The following is a 16,485-nucleotide window of genomic DNA, read 5'->3' on the forward strand; positions in this document are numbered from 1 at the left end:
GTGAAATATTTATAAACATGCTAGAACAGTGGGTGAAGAAAAACATAACTCATGCAATTTGAACTTCTAGCACCAGCCCCAGACTAGTGATTTTGTCAGGAGTTCCCTCTCCAAACCTCCCTCAGCAAGCAGAAAAGGTCTTCCAGTTCTTATCCTGCTAAGATAGTGATCTGCAGACAACTGTCAGGTCAGTACTTCCAGTTACGCTCTAGAGAACAATAACCTCAATTTCTACTTGTGGTTCCCACTAATCAGTTTTTAGAAATAGATAGCTAGTGGAAATTACTTCACTTGTTTCCACTAATCCTAGTGAGTGCCATCAAAGATCATGTTGTGCCAGCTGCGTGCAGAGAACCCATTATCAAGAAGCCATTGCTATGTATCATACAAATAATTAGTGATTGAAGTTAGTTGGTGCCTTAGTAGATACGTCTGGTTAAGTTAAAAGAACAGCGTAAAACTTACAAACTACTTAAATTAATCTAACTTTTTCATCTATTTGTCCAGTCTCACTCAAGCAGCAGTTAAGTTTCTCAAAGTTCAAAAACAGAATTTCCCCAATAGAAAATCTGAGTTAAAAGGTTGCTGCTTTCTCCCATGCTCAGTACCACACCCTGAGCTTTCTAGGTCAGACCATTTCACTGATGCAGCCAGCAGCCCAACCACACGCGCACCAGCACGCTGAGTGGGCAGTACAGCAAAAGGTGCAAGTGCCCAGGAGATTATTTGTACAGGGGATTACCCATTAGTAGTATGGGACTTCCTAAATTAGTGCATTGAGTAATTCAGTCAGCCTCTGGTGACAAAATGGGTAGAAACCAATCCAACTAACTTGGATAGCTAATTACATCTACGTTTTAGGTGCCTCTTGAACCAGCCCTTTAGAATACGTTCCATATATAGCCAGTGGGAAAGCTAGGTGCCTTTGACAGTTTCCTGAGGGACAGCCTAAATTAGGTAGCCAGGATCTCCCTCTGGAGTTGCTTTTCTAGGCGTTTATCTCTCCCTCTTGAACATGGTGGGAGTTTAGGCACTTAATTTAAGAGAACTAGTTCACTATGTGCTCAAAACATAGGTGCTAATTAGCTGCCTATGCCTGACTGGAACCCCACAATTTAGATTACAAATAATTTATCTTAAAGGCTAGCATTGTGTTACGCCCTACTAACATTTGAAAAAAAACACAATCAAAACAGCATGCATCGTGCACTGCAAATGGATCAAGATCAGGAGCACGGTCAAAGGGTATGAAATGGAACGGCAGGACCATACCTTACTGACGGCCTCAGCCCACTCCAGCACTCCAAGAGCGAAAGCCCAGAGCTCTAGGAGGGGAAAGCAGACAAAGCAGTTGCAGCCATGAGCAGGATAGGACACGCAGGTGAACATTATCAGCTGTAAATGTGACACTGAGTAAAAAGCTGGCCTCCCAGCTCTTCCCCTCAGCACCGGGCCTGCTCCAGCTCCCTTGCCTCAAGGCCAAACAAAGCTGCTCTATGGAAACTTTTCACAACAGAGCCTGTCAACTGCCCACCCCGCTTTTTTCTTTATTTTGATTTTAAATCAGGCTACTCGCTAAGAATTTCATAACTCTCTTACTGCAACATAAGATGTAGGCTGGGAGCAAAGCAAAACCAAAGCCATAGCAGCTGCTGCATGCATACATACATAATGGCGCATTTGTCTCTAGCATAGTAAAACACCCACCAGCACCACAAGAGGCCCCTGCGTTAGGCCCTGAGGAGGAGCAGAAAGCTGGTTTTCCAGGGCCACAGAGCTGCCCCCACAGCAGCAGCTGGGCACGCTGTGCCCCGCGCCAGCTCCCTGGGGCAGGGCCAGGCCTGAGGGGAGGCTCCGGGGCCGAGGCTCCGGGAGGGTTTTACCTTCCCTGCTTTGCCTGTTTTCCCAAGCAGGGAGCTTCAGCGGGGGCAAGGGGAGAAAAATAAGGCCTAGGAGGATTTAGGGGTGACTTCAGGGCAGAGGAAGAGGTGCCAGATGGGCAACTGAGGGAAGCTAAAGCCAGGCTGGGCATCGGCACAAAAAATCCCCTCACAGCCACCGCCACCCTTCAGGGGGCCAGCGGTGTGCCTCTTCCACAGCAGCACCTCCTCTCCTGCCCCAGCACGCCCAGGCCTGAGCATTTCTGACCCCAAACCAGCACCGTTCACGGGGCTCCCACCTACCCTCTCAAGCTTGAGGATCACCCAGCGAGGGAACTACCATGAGCTGCCACCACCTCCTCCTCCTCACAGCGACCACTGACCAAACTGCAACTGGGGAAAGCAAAATTCAGCAGTAAGGGCAGCTGCAGGTAATAAGGTACATCAGCTGAATAAATGCAGACAGCTGGGGATGAGGCAGGTGACGGGGCACGGAAATGGGGACCAGGTGATTCCCCTCAGTGCCCTGGGCTGAGGGGCACTATGGCAGCCGTGGCCTCCAGCACAGCCGCTGTGCCTCGTCTCACATCTCTGATAAATAATTTTTCCTTTGACTACATTTAAGCAGTGGGGCTGATATCAGCCATTGGATGACACTTTTAACTCTTTCAGTATCTCACCCAAAGCACCAACAGGCCCCCACGTAATATGCTTTTTGCAACAAAACATTCCAGTAGCAGTGCTGGGGTGAGAAAAAGCACCTTTTCTGTTGTGCAGAGCAGAAAACAACAGCAGAAGTCAGTTACAGCACATTAATTTGAATTTAGGAGTATTTTGTACCATGGATGAGTGTCTTCAGCTGTATAAGCAGTAGGGAATATCACCCTCCACAGATTTTAGATATCCTTCAGTGAAAGGAGTGCATGTGAGCTTTTTCTTTAATTAAAATGAATTTTATAAAGAAAAACTTAGTTCTTAGCACCATTGCAAAAATTTATGGCACTTGCAAGCTAAACTAGTACTCAGAAATCACCAGCTTCACATGCTGAGACTATGCTGCTTGGCACATGTACAGCTGTTGCATGCCCAAGTACGATGCAGTGCTGCCAGCACCTGGCTCCTGCGCCCCAGCCACTTCCTCCAGTGCTGGGTGACGTCGGGTGGCTTTCTTAATTTCCCTTTGCCTCTCTCATCTGCAACACAGAGATAATACTTCTCAGCTCTGTGGCGGTGCCAGGCTTGATTCATGAATGTTTTAAAGCGTTCTGTGATTTTCACCCTGAAAGGTGCTTGAGAACCATAAATTATTACTTTAATATAGATAATAGTTTTCATCCTATGAATGTTTTATAGCACTACTCCAAATTCGTGCCTGATATAACTCTAATAACTTGAGCAGAGTTAAACTAGGGATAAATTTGGTACAATATAAGAGACAGCAAAATGAAATTCAAAAGTGTGAGACCGAGGGCTTACCAAGTGGCATTGCATACAGGGTAGAGTCAGAAACCTACCCACTGCACGCTTGCCTACAGTAAAAATATCAGTTCATGACACTCTTTAACCTGATAAGGTTTGACTAATCATTAAATATCTGCTTCACATAAAATAATATTTTTCTAATATGTTCTATTTCTATACATGTGTAGTTTGTATTTATCGAGAATCAGTAGAATGGATCATGTATTTGCTACCTGTTTTGACCCAGATATTTCAGTTGAAAGCAGATTATTTTTCACAGGAACTATCCTTTTAATAAGACACTCCTAGAGCTTCCAGTCCTTAGTCATGGGAACACAGGACACTGGATTGGGAGGGACCCTATGGGCCACAGTCCACTTCTCAAAAGCAAACACATTATAAACAGCCATGTAGAAAGCTTGTCAAAAGCCATTTTAAGTAGGTAGGCTTTTTGTCCCCCTACCCTAAAAAGAACACTGTTCATACACTTCACTGCTGTGATAGTTAGAAAGATTCTTTTAATTACCAGACCAGATCGATTCATGGCCAATTTAGATCTCTTTGTTGTCGTGCCAACCTATCTCTATAGCTGAAATAACTTTCCTCCTCCAGTGACATCTAACTACTCTCCTTTTATCTATACATGAAGAATTATTCTATTCTTACGCAATCTTCATTTTGTTAGCCTAAGCAAGTCAAAGTCTTTTAGACTCCCTGTAAAATGTGGGGTTTATTCCTCTGATCATTTGAGTGGCCCATCTCTGATGAATTTAACGTATGTGTTCACAACGAGAGTCAGAGAAGAGGAACCTACTTCATTTTCCAATTAAATAAAAATGCTTCAAATGCAGCAGAAAGACAAAAGTTACTAAAAAATTAAATCTTGGTGTTTGCTGGCAAAATTGATGAAGTGGGTGTTACCACCAATATTATTTCAGTTTGATGTTAGAATTTTATCAAGGGACTTTGATACACTGCAGGTATCAAACCAATGAAGGCCTGTCGTTGAACACATCTTATATAAACAATATAACAATGAAATTTCTAGGGATGTGATGATCAGCTTTGAATTTGCCAGACATCTGCTACTTCATACTTCAGCTACACCTTGGAGAAATTAAGTTATTTTCTGATTCTAGTCTCCTTCCTCTCCATGACTCTGAATCTTAGCATTATTGCTGGTCTTCCAAGAGTTTATCCTCTTACTCCTACAACAGGTTTGGGCAATAAATTGCCTTTCCAGTCTGCCTTCAGATTTTCTGTTCTTCACTGTCTGCAGTGACTGATCTTGGCTGCCTTGGTTCTCATAATCCTTCTTCATTCCCTCCTTCCCCCATTATTTCCTATTAAAGAAAATATCCACAGAGTGTAATAGGAAACCTGATAAGCACCCAAATCTCATGTGACAACATACCCTGTTGATACACTCTCATACATGTAGAAACAGATTATTTCCCATGAAGTTTTACATTTACGGTGATTCCTATAGAACCTCTTCTTTCTTCCCTCCTGTCCCCCTGCAAATGGTGGAGGACTTTTCTTTATGTTGTTAGTATATCACAGAATAGATCATTGAAGATCCAGCTGATCCAGAGGCTTTGGCAATCCTTCTGCTGGACTCTGTGTTCACCCAAATATGCCACTTATTGCAAAAATGCAGTGGCTGTTACTAATGCTAGTTCCTAGAATAGGATGTATAAATGCAAAACGAAAAATATATTTGAGCAATTTTTACTGATATCTGGACTTGATCATAAAGAAACTTTAAAAATATTAAAAATAACTTGGACAAGAATTTACCAGGCATCCACCTTCATTTTTTCACCAATAGAAATGAGTAAAGACTGTCACTAAATCACAAACAGAAAAATAAGGTCCTCTTAAGTCTTAAATATCACTATATAGGTAAAAGTATAGACCCAGGGATACTGTGGGTACTGAAAAGCCACGTTTAATGGAAAGCAAAGGTGTGCAGCTGGTATAAATGCAGCCAATCAAGTGTTAAGATTCGCCACATTAACCAAGTAACTTCTGTGCACTGAATGAGACAGCAACCTGGACAATCAATTCGGAGAGTTAAAAACCCACATGATTAAGTCGCCTGTAAATTCCATCTGCAGTATGGGTTTATCATGTGCAGAGTTAGAGTTCGGAACAGTATCATTGCCAGATTTCTAAATTAAGTGCCCACATTTGCACGTTCTGCTACACACAGTTGGGCAGGCAATCACTCATCTGGCCTCCATGTTACTCATGTAAATTGGTATTTTAGTGCAAATGAATAAGTGCACATATTATACAGGCAGTCAGTGTTAGGTGCCAGCTTAAGTGTTTGATCCATCAAAATAACAGATTATTTTATTTCAATAGCTTTGGTATTTTCTTGCAACTTTGTAACACAGAAATCAAGTACTAAACAACAGTGAATCTAAGCTGTTTTGCTTTAATAACTTTAGAGGCAATCCTGCTACTGGAGTACCTAAATGCCTGTAATTAACAAATATAAATTGAGCCTGAGTAAATACCCTTTTTTTGCCAGTTTTAGTCCATATTAGCATCCTAAATTTTAAAATTCAAATATATCTGAGGGAAAATGTTGAAAATTCTATGATAGAAAGAGTGAGAACAGAATGGAGAGGAGAGCAGCAAATGTAAAAGTAAAGCTGAAAGCTCCAGATGAAAGCAACAGTCAGGGGGAAAACATGTTTTCACATTATTAAAGATAAGTGAATGCAGGCCGCACCATCAGACATCCATCCAGCTCAGCCTAGGTCTAGAGATAGATTGCAGAGAGGAGGCTTTTATTTCTGAGACTGTTTTTACGTTTCCTCTTTTTAATCCCTAATACATGAAAAAGCCTGAAATAGATTTCTTTTAGGTAGCAGAAAACCAATGCATTGAAAAAATTACAATTAAAAGGGAAAATTGTTCATAAATTAAAACCGTGTTATGAATCTTCACGGTCAAAACTCATGAAGGAAGTTCATACATTCACCAGGCTCCATCCACTGTCACTCATATGTCTTTGTATTGCAGAGAAGTGTTTTCTGTCTCAGCAGGTTATTGTTTAATGGGCTAATGCATATTCGCTAGATGAAACGGTATTGTGGAAGTTCTGTGGGGAGGCATGTTACTTATGAAAAAAAGACCACTTCCAAATACTAAAAAAAAAGCCCTGCTTAATCTCCTGGTGATAGAGAAGGCCAGCTTCACCCATTGATTTTAAGGATTTACACCAGGCCTTGTATACTTTAGCCCTATAAGCAATAGTATGCAATAATTGCTATGGAAAAATCATCTTGCTGCTTTATTTTTGTGCAGTTTGTAAAACAGGAATATAATTTTTGCCACAAAAGAGTGACTCAAGTTTTTTATTTCAAGCCCAGTTATTTGTACCTCTTCTAACTGCGGTATCTTACTCTCTCACAATCAAAAATAAAGTGCATGATATTGTGAGAATATGTTTTATTTCTTTAAATTCTGCATCCCAACAACACTCTGTGACCCTGGGGTTTTTTGTTGCTAGCTGGTGAATGAGCAGCAAGAAAGCAGACCCCTTCTGAGCCCTTCCATTGACGACTTTCTCTGTGAAACTAAACCAGAAGCTGTTGCAAGGCCTGTAACATCAAATACTGCAGGTAAACAAAATTCTTTACTATCCCTCACTAGAGAAAGAGAGAGAGAATTTTAGTTTTATCTTAATTACAATACATTCTTATCAAGTTGTTTCTTGATTTGTTACTCTTTACACAAAATTATGAGCTGATACTAAATTATAGTTGCCTGATCTATTATAGAACCTTTGTTCATTACGTTTGAGGGCAAATCTGCTGTGATCCAGATCACAAGTACTCCAGTAGATCTCTGGGGCTGAATTAAAGGGAACTTGTTTAAGCTCAAAAGGAAGTACATATCAGTTTGACCAATCTCAATCTTTGTTTTGGCAAAATTTTAACCTATGGAAAAGCCAAGTTTTGTCTGGTTTTACCAAACTCATTCCTACTGTAGAAAGGTTTTCTTTAATAAAACCTTGGGTGGGATGTCAGAGAAAAGGGAAGAGAGATCAAAACAGTTTATTCAGGCTGAATTTGGATTCTTTATTAGTGAAAGGATCTAACACATTTTTTAGCTCCTTTGTGTTGTGATGAGATGGTAAAGCAGATAATAAAAAGTAAGAGTGAATGAAAGCCTTTTGAATTATACTGAATTGTATTTGAAGTATACCGTCCTTTGGAAGTGTTTTTAGAAATTGGCCTCCTCCTATTCGGTATTTGTGCAAAGGTAATCAAAGCAGTTGAGCAGATCAATTGCAATAAAATAAAATCAGCATAGCACTACTATGTTCTATTGCTATCTCCTAAAACGACTTAGCTTGTTAGAAGCTATTTAATTAAAATCTATATACATGCAAACTATTAAATGAATAATTGACAGCTGGGTGATTACCCTCACATCTAATTAATGTGTCTAAAGCAAATGCAAGTTCTAATAACAAAAACTGGAACACTGAATTAAATAACAATTGTAAATGATATTTTTTCCTGTTATATATATAGTCAGAGATACTACAGGCATGAATAGAAATATTTCAGGTTGTTTAAGAGTGGTGTTTGTTGTAAAAAGGTAAGTATCTGTAGATCCTATATCTGCCTGGAATATCTATCAGATTGTGGGGGAGGGGGGTAATTAGATTTATGTAATAACAAAATACAATATTTTTATTCTATGAAGATTGATGAAATGCAGTGATTTACCAAGAACACAGGTAAAGCACTGCAAGAGATAATACAAACTGATCTGTCAAAATCACCTGCCCTATAAAACAAGGATAAAGAAGTTTTTCTGTCTTTTATGTGCTAAAGAATTTTAAATGTTACTTTTTAAGGAACTTCTAAATGAAGAGCTGAGACTGAATATGCCTTTCATACTGATGTAGTCCTTAATAAAAATAGCAGCAGAATTTATAATGATATTCAATATTTATACCCCAAAAGACAAAGAGCAACAATGGTAGAAACCATTACTAAACACACTATTATTCCTTTATAACCCAAGAAGTCCACTACTACAGCTTTCTCCGTAATGCCATGTGGCACAACAGTTGTGCCCTAAACAGCTGTTACCAGTACTTGATAAATCGTAAGATTAAACCAAATCTTATCTAAAAGCCTAATTGTACAGGGAACCCTCTCAACATAAGAAAATCTTACGTAAGGCCATAAACTTAAGACCTAAGATGTCTTTAAGATTTTCAGAGGAGAAGCCTTTTATGCAAATCAAGCTTTTTAAAACTGCATCCAGTTTAGCACCTGAAATCCCTAGTCATACTTCAATATGCTGGTTATCATCTTTAGCCAGGAAATATACACCTACTCTAGTCAAATGCCAACACAATAGTAACTTTTTTGTCCAATTAACCCAAATTTTCTAAAAGTGAGCTATTTGAATTAAAATAACATTGAATTCTAACATTTTGTCTCTAAGTATTATCAACAGGTCTGGATCTCTTGGATCTTAGTGAACCTGTCTTACAAACCCAAAACAAAGCAAAGAAATCAGAGAATCCATCAAGAAGTGAAGGCTTAAAAGCTTCAACCCACAGAAAGAAGACAGACAATTCTGACCTTATCAGTGTGGATACTGAGCAGAAAGTCCAGACTGTCAGAGTTGCAGACAAGTCTTCACTAGATTTAGGTAAGAGTGTAGCTATTTTCTCAGTGCTGCATAGCCTTCTTAGCACAAGTTTCTCCTTGCTACTATCAAAAAATAATAAGCAACATCAGAATTTTTGTTGCATCGTATTTTAGCAGAGAGAGTAACCATTGTTTCACATTATAAACTACTTGAAGCACTTTAAACTTGAAACACTGTGAACACATTTTGCCTTTGCCATTATACCTATTAAGCTGTCACTAAATGTGCAAATAAAGTTTTGAAAGGATTCTTTCAAAAAAGAATTTAGGCAGGGTGAGTAAAGTGGTAGAAAAATCTACAGGGGTATGATGAGAAATTGGTAAAGGACAGAAACCAGAGGCAGCCCATACTGGATGTTCTTTTCAGAATGCAGGTGTCAGAAATACACATTGCATTTGTAAATACTGCTGTATCTATGCATACAAAGAAAAAAAATCCATTCTTGACAAAAGAACTATATTTATACAGATTGAAAAAAAAATCCCAAACACAACTCAATATCCTGCCAAGCATGATCTATAGATAAGCTTTAGAAAAGGTGAATTTAATTTAGTTCCATCCAGACTAAATTACTTGCACTGCAACTGAGAAATTTGCAAGGTAAATGTAATTTGCACCAAGGTAGCAAATTTTCCATTCATCAGTACAGAAATTCTTTTAGAGAACTTCATCTTCAAATAGGAGCTGAACATCTGAGTATTGCAAAGCAAGTCCAGCATATGACTGAATAATATCAGTTGCCTACATAGTAATTTTTAAACGATATTCACTAAAAGAAGTTTTATTTTTACCATTTGACTACAATTAGGAAATTAAAAATATCCCAAACTATCAAGTAGTTAGCATAATTTCATAAACAGATCTAAATTACATACAAATCACTGATTTTAAATCGAGTTCCACTAACATTCTGACCATGAATGGTAATAGATTTAGAAAAGTGTTGTGAATTCCCAACTATTTTCACAGAATATCAGCCAGAAAGATTTCTATATATTGGACCTTAGCTAAACCAGTCTTCAGTGGCACCATTTTCTCTATAACATACATTTAATAGAGGAGATAAAAATTTCTGCAGTAGTTTCTTTAGAAGATTTGTATTTTCTTTTCTTATATTTCAGTTGATATTCAGACACAGCTAGAGAAATGGGATGATGTCAGTTTTCACGGAGACAGGAGTAGCAAGGTCCACCCTTCGGCAGAGCGAACATCATCATCTAGAGCTCCATCAAAAGAGCTTTTATGGTACAACTTTTTGCTTTCCTTACAAAAATATTTCCAGTCCAGCTTTCCTAAGTCACAGAAATACTCCATAACAAGTCGTATTATTGAATCTGTTATGATTACATTAAATGTGTTTAAGCAGACTTTTTGGACAATGTATCATAAGCAAGTGCACTACAAAATGACATTTTGCCAGCAATTTTTAATGTTGTGAAAAGTAGCAGGTGCAATTAATAAATAAAAGTTGGTGAGAATTCTATAGATGCATGCAGTGATCCAAACCCAACTATAAACGTGAGATAAATGACTAAAAAAGGATACGTGGCAGTGATCTGACAGTCACTGGATATCCCGTGTATCTTGGTTTTGCTACCAAGAGGGCAGAATTTTTGTGTATAACTGGAAGAGGCAAGATAAAACACCCAAGCCAAGTATTACATCTTTCACACAGCCCAACTAAAATTGCAGGGGATGTAAATGAGGGAAGAATTGGACTTTGCCTTTTGGGAACAGTTCATGTATACTAATTCTTCTGCCTTCCTGATACATAAGCAACACTCATTTACTACATTATGCATGACCATAATTAGCATTTTCGTACATTATAAGCAGTTTTCTGACCAAATTATATTATCCTGTATCCTAACCTGCCCTTTATCTGGGTGTTTCATTAACTTAGAGCTTTACACAAGTTTTGCTCGGTTAACTTGATTTTGGTCTTCAGGGTTTCATTTTCTAGGGAGAAAGAATATTAGCGTATTGTAGCACAAAAATGCACATGTGCCATGATGAACCCCTGTAATGTGGTGCTTGATTCTTAGACACTGATGGCAGGTACAGCCTGATATCCTTGCATAACCTCATTTTGCCTGGCTATGAAACAGAAGCCTAGTGGTAGAGGCAAAGCCTTCATTCCATTATACTAGTTTCACACCAGTATATACCCAGGGTTCTACTGGTGAGTCAGGCCTGATGCTGTTCTGTTGTATTAGCTATTGTCTGCATGCGACTGAAAAGCTTAAGGGTGGGAACACTGAGAAGGATCCAGGCACTTTTGACAACTGCAAGTTAAACAATTCAGTTAAAAGAAATAACCTAGTTAATCAGTATGTGCTTCTGAACCTGAAAGACACAAGGCAGCACGTCTTAGTGTGCAGTGATGAATATGTAAACGCATTATTTTTAGGTCCACAGAAAACAGATCACAGCCTGAGCTGACTAATGTCAAGAGTGCCTTGGACTCTGATTCAACATCAGAATTAGAACTTGCACCTGCAACACAGGTAAGAGGACTTGGCAGATTTATTAATAATTAAAAGACAAGTATGAATTATCCCACTGGCTGACCGTTCACATAATGGAAGAACTATTTAAGAGATATTTTCAGGATCATCAGTTAAAAGATTCATACAGATGAATCTTCACACAGCTTCCAAATTATGTTACGAAAATCACTTAACTATGCCAGCATCTCAAACATGGGTTTAATACTGCAGTGAACTGTCACCTTCCTGTACAGAAAGACTTGAAACTACAGTTTATAGCGTCATGGGTTTTTCCTTCTTCCAGTTCTGAAATTCAAACTTCTAATGGTTCACTCTGCCTGCAATATAACTGTCCTCAAGGTCTCTTGGACAACAGAAATCCCCGGAATTGGGAAATGGCTGACAATACAGGAAGGAATCATTAGACCAACGTTCATTAGCAGTTTATCTCCACAGGTGGGAGAGCAGTGTGGTCAAAGGACTTTTTTCTGCTGGAAAAGGAACTCTAATACGGAGGGCTCTGAGCTGAAGGTTGTAGATTTGCCCAGTTCCACTGTCATATTGTATATTGGACAGGACCTTGTGGAAATTATTACTTGAGTTGTATGGTTTTAGATATGTACATATGCATATATATGTACAAGCATACATTTCAATATGCATTCACGTAGATCAGGTTGCTTATACATCTTTCCTGCTTCTTATTTTTTAACTGAATGATTGCAAGTTCAGCCAATGCTACTGGTAGGGGGAAGAGAGAGTTGACTGGTGGATTAACTTTTAGTTGAAAATAATTTTCTCCTCTTCCACAGCTATTTTTAGGCCTGGACTTCAAAAGCTTTCTGTCAGATGGAAAATCTGGAAATTAATAGAAAAAAATAGCCTCATTTGAAAATAGAAAAATGAGATACTACAATGCCAAAAGTATTTCCTGAGACTCTGCACTGGTTTTTGCAGAAATAGAACTGTTATCAGGACCCATTCCTGTGCTTTGGTTAGGAGAAAAGTCTCCTTTACTTCCCTGCATTACAAACAGGATTTTTTTCCACTTTGGAAAGCCTAATACTGGTTGTAATGCATGATACCTTCTCTTTCTGTGCAATATATTTACACATCTTAGTAATGGAAAAGATCTGTTGCATAATATCATCCACTTGAGATGGGCAGTGTGTTTTCACATGCTTCATCGATCTTATCTTTAAGTACACCTAACCTCTTTTTAGGAGGCTGTTCCTCAGCCTAATAGATCTAAATGCCAGCAAGTTTGTGCTTAACCAAGATGTGCATAAATCAAGTGACTGTCACAGAATGTAAGTGCTGTGGCTTTCTGTAAAAGCAGTTACAAATTTAGTATATAACTTCTTTACTTTATATGGTCTATTTCCTGTTTATCTTCCACTAGAATAACTGCAGAAGCAAAAATCCTCAGTTGTAATTCAGTATAAACTCAGTCAGTGGAGGCTCCATACTATTGTGTAAAATGACCAGTATTTCAAAATAAAAACGAAGTGTGAAGTTGAACAAGTTGAAAAAGAAGCAGAGTATAAAATTCTTATCTGTTGCTCTGGTATATTTCATATCTTGTTTTGTTTTCTTTTATCATAAGCTGCTTTTTTTTCAAACTTGTGATCTATTCAAGTCATGAAATGCTGTTAAACCAGTAATTAGTGCAGAGAAATTACCTGAAGTGAGATTGTGTTCTTGTTCTCTGTAGTTTACTTAGAAATTTGGTATTTTCATTCACTGCCTGCTTCACCCCACTTATACATGGACTGTCAAAGTTGTCAGTTCCCAACAAACAGGCTCATCTGTCTTGACGGAGTTCTTAATCTGCATGTAAAAGAAATCACGTTAGAGCTTTTATCAAACCATATGTTTTCCATACTTTGTCCTCTATAGATCTTGTCTGTCTCATTTAAGGGTAACCTTTGCATATGCAATGGATTCTGCCATACCCTACAGATTTAATCCTGTCAAAATCACTGCAGTTTTCCATCAGCACTTTCTCAGACAATCACCTTCATCACTCATCTTTGACATGTTAGATTTAGTTCCTCAAAGTGAAATGCTAAGGAACTAGGTCATATTTTCATTAAAATTATGCAATCTTCTTAACAAAATCCTGTGTTTACCAGCACTTATGCCAATACAAAAGCACAAAGGCAAGCTTTGAATTAATGAGGAAGAAATGTGTTTGAAGGCTGGAACGGGCAATAGCATGGTGGCTGCCACTGAATGTGGCTGTCTTGCTTCTCAGTGTTATACTCACATCATACGTTACCTATTATGAACTCTTAAACTGCATTGGCCCAAAGTATCTTTGTTCTTCCTTTTATCTACCATTTGGGAAAGTTCCTTGTTACACTTTTATTAGTACTGAGATATCCTACAGTGTTTGGGGTTTTTTGAAGGTTTATTTTTTCCCTTATAATTACAAACTGCAGAGAGAGATATGTTCAGTTATGTATGCATAAAATGTTCTCATGTTTTAACTCTCTAAATACCTCCCTGGGCATTTTAGATATTTTATTGCCCACCCAGAATGCATACACAAAACCGCTGACATGCTAAACAACTGTATCCAACTCTTTTATGTCAGCACTCTTAGACAAAGACATAACAAAAGCCTGTAAACCTTAGAAATCTGCAGTTTGCAGCAACAATATTTAGAATGCAAAATCTATTCCTCACTTCTCCCAAATACCTACAGTAAGACTAATGGCCCCAGCTCTCCTTGGATGTGCCAGTTACTCTAATGAAATGAAGAGTTACAAGGGACAGATTTAGCTCATTACTTGAAGACCTGCTCAAAAGTTAAGACTACAATTTAAGCCTTTCACCAACAGTTAAGGTCCAACAGCACATAAGCAGACTACAAACACAGGAAAGTGTGTGCAAATGCATTGGAATGGAAGATTTTGTCCCTGAAGACAGCAGCCAGTGATCAGCTACAGCACCTCCATTGTAGAGTGGTGAGCATATCAAACCACAGTGTGTGCAGAGTGTCCATGCCTCAGACGAACCCATTCCACCCTGACCCATACCCCACCTTGGGCTCCCCTTATGGGAGACACCCCATCACCAGCTGGAGGTGTGAAGTTCTCCCATGCTGGCACTCCATGCCCATCCCCTCTCTTCCTGCACTAGTGAAAGGCAGCGTGTTTGTTACATGTGGGGTCTTTCATTCCTGGGTATCACAACTCAGAACATGACTCTGCATTGTCGATATGCAAATGCAGCTTATGTGGGTTCTGTTAATTACTTTTTGACTTCCGGCTGTGCATTTAATGGAGGAGAAAGTACATTTCTGCAGGGATTATGCGCGGACGATGAGTATACTCGGACATGGGGCAGAGGAGAGGACTTCTGTGCTCCTTGTCCTCTTCCTCCTCGCCTCTGTACTGCTCCAGCAAGCTCACTTTCCCTTTCTGCAGCACTACTCAGCCTGAACATCATTATTTACAGTATTGTCCTTGACCTAAGGAAATTGCAGTCACTGGAAACAAAAGATTAAAAAGTGGAAGTAATCAAAGAGTTTGCAAGAGCCAACTCGTAAATAATGAAAAGGCTAGGAACACAATTAATGTCTATCAACAGAGTTTTGTGTCAAGAAAACCAGCTTTAATTCTTTGATCAGATTACAGGTCAGGTTGATAAATGTTGCTGTGTGATATTCTGCAAGATGTTTGAATTAACATACCATGTTCTGATTTTTAAATTAGCACCATACAATATGAATAAAGCAGCTGTTAAAACAGATTAAAACTGGCTAACCTAAGATGTCAAGAACGTTAATTATTTACTAGGAATTGTAATCACATAGGAGTTCTTCTCTGATTCCGAAGAGAAACCATGATCTTCAGTATTATTGATCTGAAAAAAAATATGCAAGCATTCCTGATAAAATTTGTGTATGATGCAACAGTGGAATGCAAAAAAATGTGAATAAGGCAGTCATGAAAGTGAGCTAGTGACCAAGACATCTGTATAAATACATGTTCCAACATAGTCACTAGAAAAATGATACATTTCGGTCAGAACAAGGCCGCAGGCTCTAATTACAACACTACGCTGGAAGGCCATTTGAAAAGAATCCATGGCTCAGAGTGTACGAGGATATCAACATGAGTGCTCCCTGTGCAGTACTGTGGCAAGAGGAGCGTGTAGAAGCAGACATAATTAGTGGGAGATAGGAGATCGCCTGATTGCTGTATAGAGAAATGGCAAGACAGATACTGGAATATAGAGTTCACTTTTGTTGTTTGTATGGTTATGAAAAAATAAAGCTATAAAAAAAGCAAAGAGGGAGAGTCAAAGAGAGACACAAAAAAGGTTGAAATCTGAATAAAATGCCTCATAATGAGAAAATTTAAGATCTCAGTCTCTTTACATCATTTAAAAGACAATTAAAATCTGATTGAAGTCATCAGTATCCGTAGAGAAAATAAGGGGTACTAAAAAGTGCTTTAAACTACTGGAAAGAGAATAAGAAATGATAGTTGGAAACCAAAATGAAAATTAATAAGAGAAACAAGAAGGACAATTAAACAATTCTGCAAACAAAGTGATAAGATTAAGGTCTCTTGATAACTTCAAATTAAACCCAAGCACCTTCCTCAAAGACATGTATTCCAGACAACATCAATTTCTTCTCTGTGGAATGTCAGTTTCATCCTGTGCACGTTGAGTGACAAATACCATCATGTGATGTATAGACAGACAATTTGAACCAGTTATCTATTCTGCCCTAAATTCTATTAATCAGTAAAATAACTGGTTTGTGTATAGGACTGGATTTTGGAATGTTTTCAATGACAACCTGAAATCTCTTCCTGCCTCACGGAAGAAAAAAATATTTACCAAACAACATGGCCCAGAGGTAGAAGACGTGAAAGCAGAAACAACGATGCTCAGTGTAGACCTTCCCTCATGCTCTGTGCTTCCTGTCACTTGTAACAACG

General features: G+C 38.6%; 1 protein-coding gene across 2 annotated transcripts in view; it reads left to right on the plus strand.

The window, feature by feature from the left end:
• PEX5L (peroxisomal biogenesis factor 5 like) overlaps positions 1-16,485 on the plus strand; it is a 117,021-nt gene that overhangs the window by 79,541 nt on the left and 20,995 nt on the right. For both annotated transcript variants that reach the window (XM_014282396.3, XM_055724079.1), the window contains exons 2-5: positions 6,868-6,979; positions 8,826-9,035; positions 10,157-10,280; positions 11,446-11,542. In XM_014282396.3, coding sequence (XP_014137871.2) covers positions 6,868-6,979; positions 8,826-9,035; positions 10,157-10,280; positions 11,446-11,542 — 543 coding nt within the window. The remainder of the gene's footprint in view (positions 1-6,867; positions 6,980-8,825; positions 9,036-10,156; positions 10,281-11,445; positions 11,543-16,485) is intronic.

The sequence above is a fragment of the Falco cherrug genome, chromosome 11, assembly GCF_023634085.1.
Source record: "Falco cherrug isolate bFalChe1 chromosome 11, bFalChe1.pri, whole genome shotgun sequence".
NCBI lineage: Eukaryota > Metazoa > Chordata > Aves > Falconiformes > Falconidae > Falco > Falco cherrug.